Source organism: Raphanus sativus, chromosome 6 (assembly GCF_000801105.2).
Source record: "Raphanus sativus cultivar WK10039 chromosome 6, ASM80110v3, whole genome shotgun sequence".
NCBI lineage: Eukaryota > Viridiplantae > Streptophyta > Magnoliopsida > Brassicales > Brassicaceae > Raphanus > Raphanus sativus.
This window is the reverse complement of record NC_079516.1, coordinates 49,899,497-49,920,324: the sequence shown is the minus strand read 5'-3', so window position 1 is coordinate 49,920,324 and position 20,828 is coordinate 49,899,497. Positions and strand designations below refer to the sequence as shown.

Sequence of the window (20,828 nt, the reverse complement as noted above, 5' to 3'; positions counted from 1 at the left end):
GCATCCACCACAAGGAGTATGTCTCCTTTATAATTGATTCCTGGTCTTTGTGAGATCCTTGTGCATATGGTCGTGCCTTATACTTGGCTATCTCACCATGTTTGATTTCTTTTACTCACAAAGAATCATTCCTATCCAACTGGTTTTCTGTCTAGAGGTGTCCGAACTATAGGACCAAAACCTCTCTTTCTTTATGAACTTAACTCCACGTCTCCTTATCCATTTGATCTTAATCTCTTGTTGAATGCATTCATCTATGGACGTGGGTTCATGATCCTCATTAATAATCTCAGGTGCTATATTGCATGCATAGTATATAATTAATCTCGAGCTCGTTTGTTCCTTTGAGTCCTAGACATGACTTAACTCTTTGAGGTTTCATTGTAGCCTTCAATACCCTGAAGCTTGGCGTCCCAAGCATCATTAGGTACCTTAGGTACAACCATATCTTATGGTTTCCTCATCCGTGGCCACGGCTTTTAGGTTTGTCCATCTTTGGATCGACTATGTCTAGGAGTCCCTCCTCCACGGTTTCATTTGCACCTTTCTATATTTATACGAGGGATCTTATCTTTGGAATTCATTGGTCTATCATGTTTTCAAAACATGTCTTAGACTTAGTAGCAGCCTGATTGTGTTCTTCTTGAACATCAAACGAATTTGGTGCATTTATAGCTGGTATAGATGACTTAGTCATTCTATTCGGGTCATTGGAATATGGCAATTGTTTAAGCTAGCTTTTGTATACTTTTCTGTACTTTCTAAGTCTCATTCTCTAGTCTGAGGATCTTGCCAATATCAGGATGTTTTGATTCCATATAATTTCATTTTATCCAGCTCATTCTTTTCTCCCCTTGATGTTGGATGTTTGGATTCACTGAGGTGACTATCCTTGTACCTGGCCTTTAATCATCCGTGGTTGGCTCAAGGTTCTTATGAACGTGGGGAACTTATATCAAATCATATCCAACATCTATTCCCATCCTCTCATCTTATATTTCTGTGGTGGAGCGATAGAATTTATAAGTGGCACTTCTTTATGTGCTAAGATGAGGTGTGTCTGGCCTTTGACCCGTTTCAATCAATGGGATGGGTATCAATATTCACTTCTGTGTGTGTATGTCCATGTAGAATAAAATGTGGGTTTTTATTCTTATCCTTCCCCCATGGACATATCATTCATTCTTAAAATACTTTTAGAATGTGAATCATGTAAAGATATGTAGCCTTTTAGGCGATTTTTCTTTCTGTTCTTGTCCTTTCATTGTGAATATTCGTGTTCACATTGAGTCATGAAATGTTTTCTACATTCTCCATGATCATATAATGTTTATCAAACCCTTTGGGACCTGAGCACTTTAATCTATATTCACTTGGACGTTTTGAAGTAACATGTTTTCCTTTATCCTTAGTTTTAATCCGAATGGGATAAGTCTATCTTTGTTCTTGTGAACTCTTTGATGTATCAATATTGTGTATGTCCATGTTACATGAAATGATTAACACTTACCCCCATGGACATATCATATTTGGATACTTTTAGCGTGAGTTAACTTAGCTTTTACCATTATACAATCTTCTTTGAGCGGTTTCTATTTAAGGAAACACTTTGTTTCTTTTGCCCATGGATTCATTATGAAACTATCCATTCATCAATTCTTAAGTCTTTCACTTATAAGAATGATTATTGTACACGTCATATCTTTGTGTACATAGCCTCAAATGTGAATACAATGCACACGACCTCTATATTGTACACGTCCTCTATTTGTGTACCTTTGAGGCAATAAGATATTTGGTCGTGGATTTTGTGTCTTAAGATGTCTGTGGTTTGATCCACTGTACATCATAAGGGTATTCACATGAATGAACGTTTTGTTTATGATATAAAAGCTTTCATTTTTTGATTCTTTCAAAGATAGCAACCAAAGGAAGTGAATAATGTTTAAAGGAAAATAATAAGGTATGAAATAACTAAGTAAGAACACTAAGGGCTTGATGTCGAGTCATCATGGTGATCTATTCTCTTATGCTTCACTGGATTAATCTTTCTTGTGATCCATCCGACCACACTCTCCTTGATCCATGAGAATATCTTTGACAATTTTCCTTCATCTTTCCGAACCATCTTTGCTTTTCTTTTAAAGCTTTTATGATAAAGAACATCTAGATACTTGGGAGTTCTGCATCTCTGTCCCGAATGGATTTTCATTCCACAATTATTGCACAACTTAGACCATCCCCCATGTCCATATCCTCTCTTGACACGGTTGGTTTCTAGATCAGCCCTTTCGGCTGGTAGTGCATTAGCTGGTGGTAATGGAGTTGGCCTCGTAAACTCTCTTTCACTACTGTTCATTAGCATTCATGATTTTGCTCAGCTTGCAACAATCTTGCTATTAGAGATGTATAGGTAGTGAAGCCCATTTCTCTATATTGTTGTAGTAACAATAAGTTGGTAGGTGAAAGGTGGAGAATGTCTTTTCCAACATATCTTCATCAGTCACTACCTCACCACATAGTTTCATTTCGAAAACTATTTTGAGTAGGGCAAAGATATATTCTTCCGCAATTTTATAGTCTCGGAATCTGAGGTTGATCGATTCTCGTAAAGCTTTGGTATGTATAACATCTTGGATACAATTTCTATTTTCTAGATCTATCCAAAGCTTTGAGGGATCATCAGTCAGATATAGACTTTTGAGTTTTTCACAAATATGATGGCGAGTGTTCAGGAGTTCTCTTGCAATGCTATCATATGTGATGCATTCACTGAGTTCATCAGACTCAAGTGTGGTTTTAATATCTTGTGCCCATTGCACATATTGCAAGTAGTTTTCTCCTGAGATTATGATGGAGGAATTCGACATCTAAAATATTTAGTGTTTCATAACTTAGACTTTAAAATCTAATTTTAGAAAAGTTTTCCAGAAAATTCTATAAAAGGAAATATTCTAAAAATGGAAACTTTCTAAAAATGGAAACTTTCTAGAAATGGAAACTTTCTAAAAATGGAAACTTTCTAAAAATGGAAACTTTTTATCTACCAAAATAGGGTTTATAATATTGATTGGTTTAGGGATTTATAAACTGATTTGGTTTAATGATTTCACAATTCGGATTTGTTTTTTTTTATAAGTTTCATAAACCGGTTTAGATTAGGGTTTAATAATCGGATATGGTTTAAAGGGTTTCATAATCCGATTCGGTTTGGGGTTTTATACAAGTTTTAAATTTCATGAACTTTAGGGTTTGTTTATTAAACAAGTTTATTATATCAAATCTAGCAACCTAATGATTCAATCAATCAGGGTATACGTGTTCTCTAAAGTTCTAATCTCAACCTCAAACATTTTTCATAAAAATCGGATCAATCAAAATTTGGGTTTGATGACTTACCTTTGGATTAACTCGATTCGCTCCTTGGTTCCTTTGGAAATATTAACCTTAATTGATCTTACTGGGATCCTTTGTTTTCCTTAGGTTTATTTCTGATTTTGACGGCGCGGCTTGTAGCTGTCATAGAGAACGCGTCAGATCACGGATTGAGGTGAGGTCTGCGGCGTTGGATTCTCCTCTTCAATAGCTTCAAATTGATATGTCGCACGTCTTCTGGATCGTTACGGTTTGGGAGAAAGATCGATTTGAAGTTGAGTCAAAATTAGGGTTCTTATGCAATTGACGGCGCGCACTAAAACAGAGCTTGGCGGGGCATCTGAGATCTGATCGACGCGAGGTTTGCGGCTATGGATTCTTCTCTTCAAGATCTTCAAATTGGTATGTCGCACGTCGTCTGGATCGTTATGGTTTGAGAGAACGATCTATTTGAAGTTGCGTCAAAATTAGGGTTTTTCAGCAATTGACGGCGCGTACTAAAACAGAGCTTGCCGGCGCGTCTGAGATCGGATCCTCGCGAGGTTAGCGGCGCTGGCTTCGTCTCGTCGAGATCTTCAGATTGATAGGTGGCTCGCCGTCTAGGTCGTTACGGTTAGGGAGATATGACTGTTTTAAGATGCGGCTAGTTTTTAAGGTTTTGGTGACCTACGAATTTTGCTAGGGTTTTGAGCTTAGCTCGTGCTGATAACGTGTTGTGAATGTGTGTGTCTTATTAATGTCGAATATGAACTCCTTATATAGGGAACTACAAGATAGGCCACTAATGGGCCAAAGCCTAGTAAGTATCTTTTGGATAAACATCCACATGAACCAGTCGGTTCATAACATTAATTTTGTTTTTATTCGTTTAGTTTACGGAGCACACCAGTATCATCTAGGGTTAAGGCTTAGGTAATATAGAATGTTATTTTTTTATTTATTTTTTGCTTAAATTTTTGATATATATGAATGATATGATTTCGAGCTTTATATCCATCGCATGTATTTCTGAACGAATATGTGTTTAGTTTTTTTTTTTTTTTTTGCTAAATAATATGTGTTTAGTTTATTATTGTGCCTTTATATTATAGTTTTATATGTACTGCACTGCATGGGTTGTCAGTTAACATTCGTTATGAAGTGATAGGATTTTTTCCACAAGCTGAAGTAACCCTCTCGGCTTCTCCCATGAAGGTCCACGATACTTTTTCATAAAATGAGTTTTTTCTTCGTAAATTGTTATCTGGTACGTGTTAGCGACTTAGCGCCATACGCATTCGGTTTCACAGAAAAATGGCTGTGTCAGACTATCGTGTTAGATGATAAATAGAAAGAACGCACGCATATGTAACCATCCAGTTATAACTTTTGATATAATGTGATTTTCCAAAACAGTATGGTCATGGATCTCTTGGACGACTACAAAATTAATTAAATAGCTGGTGTTTATAAAATAAAGGGCTTCTTTGCTTGATAACCAAAAAAAAATATTAGATTTTGGGAGAGAGAGTAGAAAGAGATATGAAGAGAAAGTAGGAGAGAGAGAGAGTGGATTTTTAGACCATCTCCAATGTATTTTCTTATTTTCACCTCTAAAATAGAGAAATTCTATAATAGAGGTGAGATATGCTCTAATATATTCCCCTAAAATAGCAATTTATAAAATATAGAGTAAAAAATAGAGGAATGTTATTTCTTCTTCTATAAGAACATCTCCAACCCATTGCTATTTTCACTTCTATAATAGCATTTAGAGGTGAAATTGCTCCAACCCACCTCTATTTCTTCCTCTATAATAGAGATCTCTATTTTTTCCTCTATTTTATAGAGGAAGAAATAGCATTCCTCTATTTTTTACTCTATAAAATAGAGATTGCTATTATAGAGAAATACATTGGAGCATATCTCACATTTATTATAGAGTTCCTCTATTTTAGAGGTGAAAATAGCAAAATACATTGGAGATTGTCTAAATAGAGAAAAAAATAGAAATCTCTATTATAAAGGAAGAAATAGAGGTGGGTTGGAGCAATTTCACCTCTAAATGCTATTATAGAGGTGAAAATATCAATGAGTTGGAGATGCTCTTAGTTAGTTAATAAATTATAGGGTTTTTTTTTATTATTACACATAATTTCTCTAAAATAAACTATCTAAGTATACAAAAGAACCGAGTTTTTATTAAGGAGTATGCTTAATAATTTTAACCATTGTGCCATTCATATATAGTATAATTATTTATAAAACAAAGCCCTGATTTAAGGTTATAAATAGAACTAAAATCCCTATTGGCTTTTTTTGGAAACTAAAATGTCCACACAAAAGGTCAAGAATGATAACTTATGGACAAAATATAAACCCTACTGTCTTTTTCTTGGAAATTAAAATAATCCAGAAGGTGAATTTTCAAAAAAGCCTATCATCTTTATATGTAGAATTTGTAACTGATTATTTTTAACTAGTGAAGATGGTATCATCACCCGAAAAATGATCAGTCTTTTTTACGCAAATGAAAGAATTTTGTTGCGGTAAAATTTTATTATATAATTTTAAGATCAGAAATATTTCAAAAGCACAAAATATAATTACAGACAAATTTTTATATGGTACGGAAAATTTTCCTGTAACTATGTTATATGTAGATTCTATACATTCTAATTGGTTTTCTGATCTCGTAAGTTCCTAGTTGAGTAGCTTTCATTGTCAAGAAAAAAATACTAAAACTCTTATACCGAAAGTCTTGTAATAACAAAATTAAAATAAAAAGGCTACACCTGCTTTCTTGTGTAAAATTTCAACTTATCTTTAAGAAAAATGAATTTCTATGGCTCAGAAAGACCCATTGAATTACTACAGTAGTTGGATTTATGTTAGCTCAGGCTACCACCTTTCCTTTTCTAATAAATTCCTATCCAGCTCACAAGAAAATCATATAATTTACACACGTTAGAATTTAAAACGAAAAGCTATTTCTTAATGGGTTTCCTAATATTATTTTGTATGATAAGGTCTAACATTATTTATGTGTATATCCAGAGAAAAGGAAATAAACCTAACCACAGACTGGGTTTACTTTTCCAAAGTTACAAGAATCAAACAGCGATTTGGCAAAGCTATTTTAAGTTTGTTAAAGATCCAGAGCGGCAAAAGAAGGATCATTAACATTAACACAAAAGTGGTGTTGTGTGTCATGTTAATTGCGTAGGGTCAGATGATAATTAGCTACAAAATAATATTATAAAGTTGAAATAAACCTGATTATCAACAAAGAAAGTTGAAATGAAGAAAAGAGGTCTCATCGAGAATTAATTTGCTCTTTCATCTCTTAGTAGTACTAGTAGGTAAGAGCATGTCCAAACGAGAAGTTTTCCCCTTAGAATTCTAATATATATAATAGTATTTAGTTGTAAGTATTTTAAAAAGAAATATAACCGAAATTTTTTAAAACCAGAAAATTTTTGGTTAGATTTTTTGTAACTTTAAGATACTCATAAATCATAATTAAATACTATTATGTATTTAGAATTTCAAAAGATAAACTCTCCCTTATGGTCTAAATGGAAAATACATACTTACAATCCACATATGTTAAGATTTAGAACTAACAATTTTAGTTCTTTTTTTATAATTTATTGAAATCTTTGAGATTGCTAAAGAATAAGACAATAAATTAAAAAAAATTAATCACTGAGGATCAAAATTAACCAATTATTTGAAAATAAAATTTAATCACTCTAAATATTTGCTAGTAATGAATAGTGGCGTTCTAGTGATCAAATAGAAAATACGGCGTGATGCCAAAAAAAATACTCCTTCTGTTCCACTTTATGTGATGTTTTAGGTTATTTCACATAGATTAAGAAAACACATATTCTTATGTAGTTTATCTTGGTAACATAAAAATACATTAAATAAAACTAGTTTAACCAATAATAAAAAACTACAGTATTTTGCAATTGGTCATAAAATTCAAATCATATTAAATTCTACCTAGATTAGTGAAATCATCACTTAAAATAGGACAAAATAAAAATCTTAAAACATCACTTAAAGTGAGACGGAGGGATTAGAAAATACGGCGTAAATGGAAAAAGGATTTAGGACTGATTTCTACTCGAAGCTTTTTTACTCATTAAATTGGTATGAACTACGCTAATTAGATCTATATTGTTCCGAACAATACTCTCATACTTTTGCATCAATCTAATGATTCAATACATTTTTGTATATATTCTCGTGTTGCTACGTAATCTTTATACATTTTGCTCTACAATGTATCTAATAGGAATTTATTATAATTTCTAAGAATTTATACCTTATCTTCGCTTTGGAATCTATATATTTGACGTTATCTCAAATTGACCCCACTAAAAAAATTAGAAGTAACCGTTGAGGGCCCATTCGACTATAACACAACTAATGATTTGACATCAGAAATTACTTAATCGCCATCATATTTCCATCTTGGTTGAATGTCAAAGGGTGATAATGTCATTGTAATGGTTGTTTTTTTTTGTCATCTATGAATTATCATTCAACTTAAACGGAAGTACCATCATTACATGACAAAGGTCGGCAAGAGTCGCAACTCTTCCGAAGACCATGGCTGGCGATTTCACATATCGAACATCCCAGAGACCCAAATTAAAAACATAAAAGAAATCTTACTCTAGAGATTTAACACAAAGAGAAAATGACTTGAAATACTTAAAAGATCAAGGAACTCAAACCAAACTCCATAACAGCACCAGGTCGCTAATCATAACCAAGAACCTGAAGACGCACGAGTTGAACTCAGAAACAGAGACTTGAGAAGACCACAATCCATCAGGTCACAACCACAACCTCACAAGAAACAAATCGGCAGGAACGATCAAAAACCGAGGCGCAAACAGAGCCAATAACAACCACTACCGCGTCTGCACTAAGACCACAGGCAACCCAAGAGAGGAAAGGCACAAGGTCGAACCTTGAAACTCCAAGCGGGGAAAACGTCTAAAAGGATCAGCAGCTCTTGCACGCGGACCCTCGTGTACCCAAACTCAACCATCTACAAAGCAAGAGAGTGGTCACGTCCTCGCAAGAGAAGAGCCGAAGATCGAACCCATTGCTTCGTCTTGATACCTCACACCATAGAGAAGAAGCAAGTAGATGCCTACACAACAGATTACCATCCAAGAGACGAACCCAACAAAAGAGACCTTGACAAACACAGATTACCAATGGCTCACGAGAACGAGGAGAAGCAGGAGCACACCTGATCCAAAAGCTACGACCAAGAAGGAGGAGCGGTATAAAGACACCAAGTCCGGAACATATAGCCTCCCCATATCCTAACCCGTTGAGAAAGCACTTCATCCACCACTAACCTTCAAAGGAAGACAAGCCACATCCCAAACCACACAGGAACTAAAAAAGCATAACACAAACGGAATAAACACCAGATCTACAAAATACTAAGCAAAAGAAACAAACCCGACCGACGGTGGCGCTAACAGAGCCACCACGCGCCGGCCGGTGGAGATCGCAAAGTTGAACGGAGGAGAAGCTAGTTTATCGGACGAGAGGATAAGATGCTTTTTTAATCTGGTTCGTTCACAGGTGAATCAACTCATTGTAATGGTTGTTTATGAGAGACTTTTTTTTAAACTCCGTTATTTTAGTTTATGAGAGACTTTAACGACTTGAGAAGAACTGAAACCAAACATTCAGGGAAATGATGAAGGGCAGAAGACGAAGGAAGAGTCAGAATCGCAGCACATGGCTATTGTGTGGTATTTATTGAGAGCTCAGTAATGTTTTATTAATCATGTGCATTCATTCTGGTTTTGGTTTAAGTTAATCACCATGTTTGATACAGTATTATTCTGATTTCTGAATATTGATTAGAAAGCTCAGATTTTCACGAGACTGCCGCGTGGTATTTGTTGAGAGCTCACAAATCTTTTAATGTCATATACATTCATTCGGGTTTTGGTTTAAGTTAAGCACAATATGTTGATATCATTTTGAATATTGATTAGAAAATTCAGAAATTACACAAGACAATTAACGATTGAGATTTTTTACAGAACAAGTGTGTTTTGTTTACTTGTTATTAAGAAATTCTCATATTTTTATAAGTGTCAAAACCTCGAGAGAATGAAATATTGGTAAGATTAAAAATATGTTGTAGATATGAAAAAAAGAAACAGAGAGGCCCTAATCTAATTTCTTGGTTGATTTTGTCTTTCCGCCCCACTAGATTCTGTTTAGTATTGCACGAGTGGATTGGATAGGAGGTGGCAGACAATGAATGAAAAAAAAGAGCCTGTGCTTCCGGCTTAGATAGTCTTTTGATTCTTTTTTTCTTTTTTTCTGATAAATATTTTTTCTTTCTACGTGCTACTTTTTAATCCGTCTCTTATTTTTTTATTATTTTAAAATTTATCAAAAGAATTTGTTATTTATTTTTCCTTTTCAGCAAAGGACTTAAAAATTACTATTTTTAGGCATTCATTTTCTAAAATCAAGTTGAAAGCTGGCATTCATTGCTATTAGGAGTACTAACTACTAAGTATCTGTCGCAAACTAAAAGAAAAACCAACCATTGGCCCAGTATCATACATAAGCTTCACGGCCTTGTAAAGCCCAAAAGAGAGAAGTTTAAGTAAACGTAAAAGGCTGAGCTATAGCAGCATGGCTGTCCAAAAGTTTTTCTTTTTGTTTCCACCAAGTTTCCATTACTAACTTCAAACGATTATAATATAACTTTCAGATGGAAAAAAAAAAAAACTTCAAACGATTATAAAATAGTAGCAACATCATGCAAACTTGAGGTTGGGCATAGTATCCATATCCAAAATACTTACTTGAAACGCCCGAAAATAGGATTATTCGATCCAGTCGAATCCTGCAAAATATTTGAACGTGACCATTTTTCAAAAATTCAGAAAATCAAACCGAATCCGATCTGCACCGAAAATCAAATGAGTATCTGAACATATCCAGTATATATATATATATATATATATATAATATTATTTTAAATTATATTTACAATAGTATTAATACCTAAAATTAAAATTATAAATCAAATATATAGTATTTTAGGTATTTATAGATAAAATAGATGTTTTGGATAAAAATACTCAAATAACATTTTATATACATTGTTACTTTCAGACAAAAAATAATCAATTTAAACTATATAAAATGAATATTTATTGGGTTTTAAGTTATTTTAGATAAGTTTGAGTAGTTTGGATATAAATATCTAAATAAAATCGAGTAGGTTAGTTACTTCGGATAAAACTCGAACCCACCCGGATCCGGGAAAATCCAACTCGAACACGATCTGATTTTTTATAATACCTAAATGAGATTATTTTTTAAAATCCGAAAAACCAATATCCGAATGGATGGTATTCATATTCGAAAGGGTGTCTGAATACCGAAACCTACAAACTATGATGTCCGAGCCGATAGGATAAATCTCATACATAGTTTTCAACAAAATACAAAAATAGAAATAGATCTATACCAGTTTGATAAAATGCTATCCAAGAAATTAAAGTTGCCACTTGCGATTTTGTCTAAGAAAGATTTAAACCGAACTTCAACATTTCAAATAACAGTTGATTAGTCACAAAAATTAGTAGCTGTCCAAAAGCTTTATTATGACATTTTCTACATAAAAAATGTAACAAGATGCCACTTGTATACATCTTCAAAACTAGCAAAAGTGAATAAGGAGATGTTAGTGGGACTTAGATTTTTATAGAGTTTTGTTGATTTTAAAAGTAGAGAGATTTGTTAAAAAGAATTATTGAGAATTTTGTATATTGTGAAAATCTATGAAAATAAAATAATGTAGTGATTTTAAGAATTCAAGGGAAATATGTAGTATTTTCAAAATTTTGTTTTGTGAGTTAAAATGCCAAGAATTCAACTTACAATAACACTTGACTCAGACTTCTGTTGCAGTAAAGTCACCGCCTCTCTCACTCGGACATGAACAACTCTCCATCCCTCCAAATGTTGTTCTCTACAAAACGGATGCCGCATGGACTGTTTCAAAATTTGCAGGCCTAAGATGGCACTTCGATAGCGTTCCCCACAGCCGCTACATGGAGGGCTCCCGAGCAACTGATCACATCTCCTCTTCTCTCATGGCGGAGGCGCTAGCCTTGAGGGAGGCAATGCAGAAAGCAAAGCGCAACTCTCTTTTCTACATCTAGTTTAGAACCGACTCTCATGAGTTCGTTAGAGCTATAAACTCTGAGATCATTTTCGGTGGAACTTTTTGGAGTTGCTATAATTTTCCTTTGTTTTTTTCTTTGTCGCTTTCATTGGTCGCGATTATAATGGGGTTGCAGACTCTCTTACGAAGTTTGCTCTCCAAAACTATATTTTTGGACCTTGTAATTCTTCTCAGTTTTAGATCTATGAATCATGTTTGTTTACCAAAAAAAACAAAAAGATTGGTGTGCGTCTTCACCAACCTTAACTTCTCTCAATACACACACGTCACACTTAACTATTATCCCTAATTAATAATCAATTTGATTTGATATCCACTTTTGTGGTCCAATTATTTTCTCCAAATAACTTCCTTAGGTATTCAGAAGATCGACTACTTAATTTACATCACAACGGTTATGTTTACACAAATATTTTTATCTATTATAGATATTTAGCGTTGAAAAATCAAAACCAAATATTTCTTTGGCATTTTAACATCAAACCACCACAACAACAAAATCATGCCCATTCTCTCTCGCCTCTCTTTATATAAACAACACTCCTAAAAAGTATTCGCAATCCATTCTATACTTCTAAATCACCCTTTACTCTCTCTCTCTCTCTGTTCTCTTCTTTTTCTGCTCTCTCCAGCTTATTCCCTGATGGGGGCTCACGAGAAGCGGCGTCGTTTCGAGCCGATATCAAGTTACGAGATTAAGGACCGGTCGAACCAAACCGTTGCAGCTGATCTTGACGGGACCTTACTAATCTCTCGTAGTGCATTTCCTTATTATTTCCTCGTGGCCCTCGAAGCAGGGAGCTTACTCCGCGCCTTGATCCTACTCGCATCCGTACCGTTCGTTTACCTCACGTACCTCTCCATTTCCGAGACTCTAGCCATCAACGTTTTCATCTTTATCACCTTCGCGGGTCTCAAGATCCGAGACGTCGAGCTCGTGGTCCGTTCCGTACTTCCAAGGTTCTACGCCGAGGACGTGAGGCCAGAGGCGTGGAGTATCTTCAACACGTTCGGGAAACGTTACATAGTAACAGCGAGTCCACGAATCATGGTTGAACCGTTCGTGAAGACATTCCTAGGAGTCGATAAAGTTCTTGGGACAGAACTCGAGGTTTCCAAATCGGGTCGAGCAACCGGTTTTGTCAGAAAACCCGGTGTTCTAGTTGGTCAACACAAACGTGAGGCAGTTTTGAGAGAGTTCGATGGCGTTGCGTCTGGTTTACCTGATCTGGGGCTTGGCGATAGTAAGACAGACCACGAATTCATGGCAATTTGCAAGGTTATTCACGCAGTCCTCTCTTATTTTTCTGTATGACATGTCATTTTCGTATCTTTTTATTACTATCTAACTCATTAAATACTATATTCACGACATTATGAGTATAATATGTCGATGGACGTACGTGCAACTTTTTTGGTGTAGTAGTTATTGTGTTGTCCTGTGATGTTTTAGTGTGCTTACTGCTTACTATCCATGCTAATACTTCTTGGCCAATCATATTATATATTTTAAATGTGTACTAGTGCACTTGGTGAAGATAAAATTAGATAAATAACTGTAAACAAGTTATTTGTAAACAAACACTCCATTCGTTTCAAAAAATTCATATTCTAAAAAAGAAATTTGTTTCGAAAAGATACATTTTTTCCTTTTCGATGTATTACTTAATAAAAATTTGTAAATTTCAAAAAAAATAATGATATTTATTAGATTTCTATTAGTTAAAAATTATGGAAATTATTATTCACAAAAATAATGCAGATAATCAAATTTAATGTTTTTTTACATATATGAAAATTTTAAAATATGTCTTTTTTAAACGAAGGGAATATATGTTATATTTCTAGATAACATGTTCTTTTAAGCTAGCAGACTAATATTACGTGAATGATTAGCTAGTAAAAATTATATATTAAAAGCTATCTATTAGGAGAAATTTATGGAGGTCGTTGGGATTTATCTCTTTAACTTTAACTTTTAGAATTATCAATCATGCTTCAAATCAATTTTTAAAGCTATAATAAGAAAATAAAATAGTTGTAAACCCTTTATTTACTAAATTAATATTTTTGTTGTAAAAAAGTATATTGCTACAAAAATATATTTCTAGTATCTTTATTATTTCTATTTAATTTTTACAGTTATAGTAAATATATTTACATACAGTACAGACTTTAAAACCCAACCAATCACATTTTTATTTTTTATTTATAACTTTTAAACTTATTTTATATTAAATTTTAAAGGTAGAGTTAAAAAGGAAAAAAAGATTACAGTAATCATGGTTACTACAATCTTCTATTTTGTAAGCTCTAAGAAAAAATATGGTTACAATTTTTTTTTGATGACATTTTTACCTTTATTAGAACATCTCTAAAAGAAACTCCAAAAAAGAACTCCAAAACTTCAAATCTAAAGTTTTGAAGAATGAAACTCTATATTTGAAGTTTTACTATTCAAAACTTCAAAATTTAAAATTTCATCTTTTTATTTGCATTTTGGTCATTTCAATTACAAGTCACATTTATATTTCTTAAATTTTTTTTCGTTTATAGTTTTTAATCCTTAAAACCTTTATATTTCATAAATATTTCAAAATTAGTTTTTATAAATTTATGTTCGAAGCATAAATTAAATAAAAATTTTAAAAAATTTTAAAATAAAATTAGACAACAAGAATATTACAAAAAGAAACTTAATATTTGTTTGTAGTATAACATTTTAAAATTTTATCATAAAATTTCTAAATAGTTTAATATTTAATTATGTATTTCTAAATATTTTATTGTAATTTTCTTAAATTAATATTGTTGTAATATCTTTATATATGTGTTTGGTATTTATAAAAGTTTTATCAATTTATATTAACTATAACAAATATAAGGACCATATTATAAAATACAAATAATTTTGAAATCAAATTGAAGTTTTGTTTTTGAAGAAAAACATCATAAACTTCAAATATAAAATTTTGCAAGCTTCAAAATAGAGAGTATTTTTGAAGATGCTCTTATAACGGATATATGCACAACAATAAATTCTACATACTTAAATCCTAGTTACATCCTTACAAATTATCTTTCTTTTTGTCATGCTAAATTAAATGATATTTCATAAAGAGAAGTATCCTCCCCAATTAATTGTTTTTGGAAAATAAAAAGGTTTTTCTTTGTTGCAAATAAAAAAGCTATAGTTATTACTTATTAAATTTCTTATCCACCTAATGCCCATTTCAGAAAAACTTAGTTTTTTTTTTGTTTGAAACCTTTCAAGTGAATTTGGAAACTGTGATAAAAATAATAACTTGGATTCTTCATACACTAACCACCGTTTTTTGTTTTGTTTGTAGTTGTCTTCATGTAAAAGCCATGATCATGATTTGTTTTGTGTTATTCTTGACTCTCCTTTCATTTCGTTAACTGCTAATCAATTATAAGTAATTATATAAATAAATCATAAATACTTACATAAATTACGTACCAGGTAATCTGGATACATGTTTTATAACTACTAATAAATTTGATAGTACGCATATCTCTCTCGTGACTACTTCGGTGTCGCATCTCCATCTCCCATGATAAGAAAAAAAAATGAGAAGTGCATGCATGCTACTAGCCTACTACTTACTAGACACGTACGAATCACAACTACTTTTGTGGTTCAATTAATATAACAAAACTTGTGATCACTGACTGCAGGAGGGTTACATGGTACCACGTACAAAATGCGAACCACTACCAAGAAACAAACTCTTAAGCACCATAATATTCCACGAGGGCAGATTAGTCCAGCGTCCAACGCCGTTAGTTGCTCTGTTAACTCTCCTTTGGCTTCCCATCGGTTTTCTAGTGTCTCTTATCCGTGTCTACACGAATATTCCACTACCCGAACGCATTGCACGTTACAACTACAAGCTCACAGGGATCAAACTAGTCGTCAACGGCCACCCTCCTCCGCCACCTAAGCCTGGCCAACCAGGCTATCTATTGGTCTGCAACCACCGGACCGTCCTAGACCCGGTGGTGACAGCTGTCGTTCTCGGCCGGAAAATCAGCTGCGTGACATACAGCATCAGCAAATTCTCTGAGATAATCTCTCCAATCAAAACCGTTGCGTTGACTCGTCAGCGCGATAAAGACGCAGCTAACATCAAGCGTCTCTTGGAGGAAGGCGATCTTGTGATATGTCCCGAGGGAACCACGTGCCGTGAGCCTTTTCTTCTCCGGTTTAGCGCCATGTTCGCCGAGCTCACGGACAGGATCGTCCCTGTGGCTATCAACACCAAACAAAGCATGTTTAATGGTACAACCACACGTGGCTACAAGCTTCTTGATCCTTACTTTGCTTTCATGAACCCCATTCCCACGTTCGAGATCACTTTCCTTAAGCAGCTACCGGCTGAGCTGACATGTAAAGGAGGCAAGTCGCCGATAGAGGTGGCCAATTACATACAGAGGGTTTTGGCAGGAACCTTAGGGTTTGAGTGCACCAGTTTCACAAGAAAGGACAAGTACGCAATGCTAGCTGGTACCGACGGTAGGGTTCCGTTGAAGACGGAAAATATATAATTACCGATTGGATAAAAGAGAAGATGAAGAAATAATACAAAGATATGAATATTTTTCATTGGGCTAGTTAGCTATTACTGTCTTCTATGCTTCCATAATATTTTCTTCGCAAGTTTATATTTGTGATGTTTTCAAGGTTTACTTCAGTACAATAACGATTAGACCATCTCCAACGGGGAGAGACTCAAAATGCATAACTAAATGTAAAAATATTATATTTAAATGTATTTTGATTAGATAATAAAATTTAATGATTGTTAGAAAAGAAGACCAGCGACATATGACCATTTGGCAAAGAGAGTTTCAAATTGGTTCTTAAAGAGTGTACGCATCCTGACACCTTTTTCTTATTTTTCTCAACAATCTTCATTTTTCTTAATTGGTTTATTAGTTTAGAACTCTATCTAGAACTCAACTTTGGCCGTGCTCTAAGAAAAATAAAATTGGAATGATCATTTGATTGGTAAGTTGGTTGTATACTTGTATATAATATTTGTCAATAGTGTAAACATATTATTTTTCTTATAAGACATTTTTAGTGTACACAGGTTTTTAACTATGACCGTGGCATGTGACATTTCGTAAATATGAATGTAATGTAGGACAATGTACTATCATCAAATGTTAAGCAAGATAAAACATAAAAAATAAAAAGACAATGATACTATCATAACCACTGGAGATCAAATCTACATCTGGCTGTCATATATAAGTCATAACAATTAAACTAAATTCAGTTTCAAAAAAAAATCAAATTAAATTAAATTTTATTTTATTTTATATATAGTAGCTAATATATCCGATCATGATCATGTCAGGAATATACAACAATGCATTGAATTCAAAAATTATCTGCACCTATTAAATCCACCAAAGTAATTCATCTGTTTCACAAAAGAAGATTTGTTTTGAATTTTGAAAGATAAGAAAGTTATTATACCACATGGTAAAAACCAAGATGAAATGTCTCGTTACAACTCTGACAAGTTTTTCTCGATTTTTAGTTTATTTTGAAGTTAAATCAGGAACATGCTACACAGGTTTATTTATATACATATATATTTATTTATTTATTTATTGAGATGGAGTTTGGCAGTTGTAGTGTTCTCGGGTGGACCAGTTATGAGTTATGACTATAACTCTTTTGTCTATGGAGATCTTTTGGCTGGTGACATATAATTTTGGTAACTAAAAATCCAGACCGAGTAAATCTCGAAGTGCACTACTATACGTAGTTTTTCACAAAAGATTTTCAGAATTAAAATAACTAAAATTACAAAGTATAAAAAAAAATTACAAAGTATAAAAGAAAGAGTACAACCAACCAACATATAACTAAAGTTACAAAGTATAAAACTAGAAGTGCCCACATATTATTGTCAATAGTGTAAACAAATTGAAATAGAGTATCATTGAAATATTTTTACTTTAAACTCTATTTTAAAATGAAAAATAGAATGAAGTTGTAGATATACTAAGAAACTCATTAAAATAATAAAAACACTTTTATTTTATTAGCCCATTTTTTCTTAGAAAAAGTAATAGTAAAATTAAGATACATCTATCTTATTAAAACAGAAACATTCTGTTGGACTTAACATTTATTTTGTAAGTTTTTAAATTAAATACATATTTATATTTTATATTTAAACCTACATTAAATCACTAATGTTTCCTTCTTTATACTACTATCCATGTTTCCAAACAATATACTTATTTCTTTATACTACTATCAATGTTTCCAAACAATATATTTTATATACTACTATCAATGTTTCCAAACAATACAATAATTAATCTTAGTTATTTTATATCCATCATTTTCTCTTTAAAATTTTGTAAAAACGTCATAATTTCATAAATTACAAAATAATGAACTTTAAAGTTGGATTATAAGATTACAAATTATGAAACTATTACAATTTCAATCAAAATAGATTACATATCAGTCATCCATCAGTTCAATCGATTAGTTTCGGATTTTAGTGACTTTTTAATATGAATATTTTAAATAACTAAGTTGAATTGTTAGATCTCCGGATTAACCGGTATAATCACAATCGGGTTAAATTTAAAAACACTGATTTAAATGCAAAAATATTTTAAATACACACTCTTTAAAAGTTAAAAAAATATTTGTTAAGTTATTAGTGAAATTTTTTATCGTAAAATATTCCGCGCTTCCAAAGCGCGGGTCAAGATCTAGTTGATATTATATGAGAAAATATATTTTATAAGAATATCTACCAATGATGATGTTCTAAGGATTCGAGATCATGATCATAATTGTTGTAGCAACCTGTCTTTAATTGACTCAGAAGTCAAATGTGTGGTGGTTTATGCTTTGAGGCTTACCAAAACTCTTATGCCAAATCACAAAACCGGATTTAGTGCACGTAACTGATGTTTGACACCAGTTTGTTTTCAAATTTAGCGTCAATACCTATTTGTGATTTTTCTTAAGTTTTGTTTTTGGTACGTAGATTTATCAAAAATAACGTGTTGCATTTAAAAACAATTTGATTATACTTTATTGAAAATTTACTTTAATAACTATGTGATCATTGCTAACTTTTTTGGATAAAGAAAAGTAACAACAAACCCCAATTTTACAGTTCTGTACGTTTTGTAACTTTAGCTTCGGTTTCATGTTAACTTTAAACCAAGCCTAAATCGACAAACTTGTCGAATGTATACAATGAATTTACCGCGTTGTTCATACTGGTACATATCATTTACTTGGCTGATATCTACAAGGTAGTAGTAATCTCTTTAGTCTACCAAGAAAAAACATACTCATCATGTTTTTTAATAAGTGTCACTGTGACATTTTGAGATAAATAAAATTATTTATAAAATCAATGTAATTTACAATTAATTTTTAGATGAAAATAAATATAATTTACATTAAAATTGTAGAATAACACTTTTTGTGTAACAAGAAAAAAAGTTAGAATATAAAGTATCGATTTAAATGACCAATCTAGTTAGGTGCAGATCACTAGTTCGATATTTCTTTATATCTACTTATCTAGTTAGGTGCAGATCACTAGTTCATAGTTAGTTATAACAACTTGTTTATCTTTGCAAGTACATCTAGTTAAGTTCCATATTGGATACAAGCAGCATATTCTACTCTTCGGTGGCTATAAATGGAATCATGAATAGATAATAAAAAAAAACTATGACCATTGTTGGGTCTACTATTGTCATATGATTATGACTCGGCCATTAATTTTCATCACGAGGGTATATCTACTTAGGCACCCTCTTAAATAGTTGAACAACCATTGGGCTTCGATTACAACCCCTCCTTTCTGCGAATATTTACTCCTCAATTTATATTTATTTGGAAGTTTTCAACCCAATTGGTTCCAATTCAATAGGTTTCCGATCTTGACTTTTATTTATTATTATTATCTTTTGATCTTACGGAACAATTGCTGATTGCACGGATGTACTAGATAATTAGATGTGAAAAGAAAAGAGATTTTATTATCAACCATGACAAACTGATTTATTGGTTAAAACTCTATATTGATGTCCGCCCACCGAAACCGGCAGAACGAATTACTTATAGAGACCCAAAACTCCTTGTCCACTCCTTCATTAGGCGGGATACAAGGGATTGGGATACTAACCTTTTACTTGATTATTTTCACCCGGAGAACATCTCACTGATACTCAAACTGCGACCTAGCAATACATGGTCAATGGATGGGTATGCATGGAACTATACGAAATCGGGCGTGTACTCGGTGAAATCAGGATACGCTCGACTACAGAAAACGAAAATGTGTGAAGCTGAAGATCAGGTTTTACAACCAAGCATCACTGGTTTACAGAGCCATGTGTGGAGTATCCCGGCCCCGGGAAAGATGAAACACTTTATGTGGCAAGCTTTGACAGGATGTATTGCTACGACTGAAAAACTTGCATATAGACACCTGAGCACTGATATGAGCTGTCCTAGATGCGGTGACTCTGAGGAAACCATTAATCACTTGCTTTTTGAATGCCCCCTGGCACTTCAGGTGTGGGCTCTATCGGACTATTCGTCTCTTCCGGATTACTTCCCAAGTACTTCTGTTTATCAAAACATGAACCTCCTTTTTAGAAGGAAGAGAAACGTGGCCTATATGGAACCACTTATTGAGAACTTCCCATGGATCTTATGGTACATTTGGAAGGCACGCAACGAGAAAGTTTTCAATGGAAAGGAAATCTCACCAGGTGACACCTTGCAGCTAGCTTCTATAGAAGCTGAATGCTGGAGAAAGGCAAATTTACCGGAGGATGAAGAGGAGGATGAGCTACAATCAGCACCGTCGCGAGTTTCGACTCTCCCTGTGAACCCCCAATGCCCGACCTGTCAAATTGATGCCTCATGGGTTGATAATGGCACGGTTAGTGGGCTAGGTGGTTCTACAAGGATCAAATGGGAGTTGAAAGATTTGGTTTACAAGGATGCCGGAAGAGCTTATCAGCTCTCCATGCAGAGATGGAAGGACTCATATGGGCCTTAGTTTGTCTACGAGAAGTACAATGTACTGTGATCCATATGGAGACGGACTGCTCCGACCTGGTGGATATGATTGCCAACCCGACTGATTGGCCGGCCTTTGCCTCCGAGTTAGCCTCG

The 20,828-nt window shown here is 33.4% G+C and overlaps 2 protein-coding genes across 2 annotated transcripts; both read left to right on the top strand.

The window, feature by feature from the left end:
- Positions 1–12,085: 12,085 nt before the first annotated feature.
- Positions 12,086–16,352, top strand: LOC108808920 (glycerol-3-phosphate 2-O-acyltransferase 6). Its single transcript, XM_018581023.2, has 2 exons — positions 12,086–12,896; positions 15,317–16,352. The coding sequence occupies exons 1-2, from the start codon at positions 12,261–12,263 to the stop codon at positions 16,184–16,186; spliced, it is 1,506 nt and encodes a 501-aa protein (XP_018436525.1). The 5' UTR covers positions 12,086–12,260; the 3' UTR covers positions 16,187–16,352.
- Positions 16,353–19,899: 3,547 nt separating this feature from the next.
- Positions 19,900–20,712, top strand: LOC108808772 (uncharacterized). The gene has a single exon (XM_018580874.1). The coding sequence runs from the start codon at positions 19,900–19,902 to the stop codon at positions 20,710–20,712; it is 813 nt and encodes a 270-aa protein (XP_018436376.1).
- The last annotated feature ends 116 nt before the right edge of the window (positions 20,713–20,828 follow it).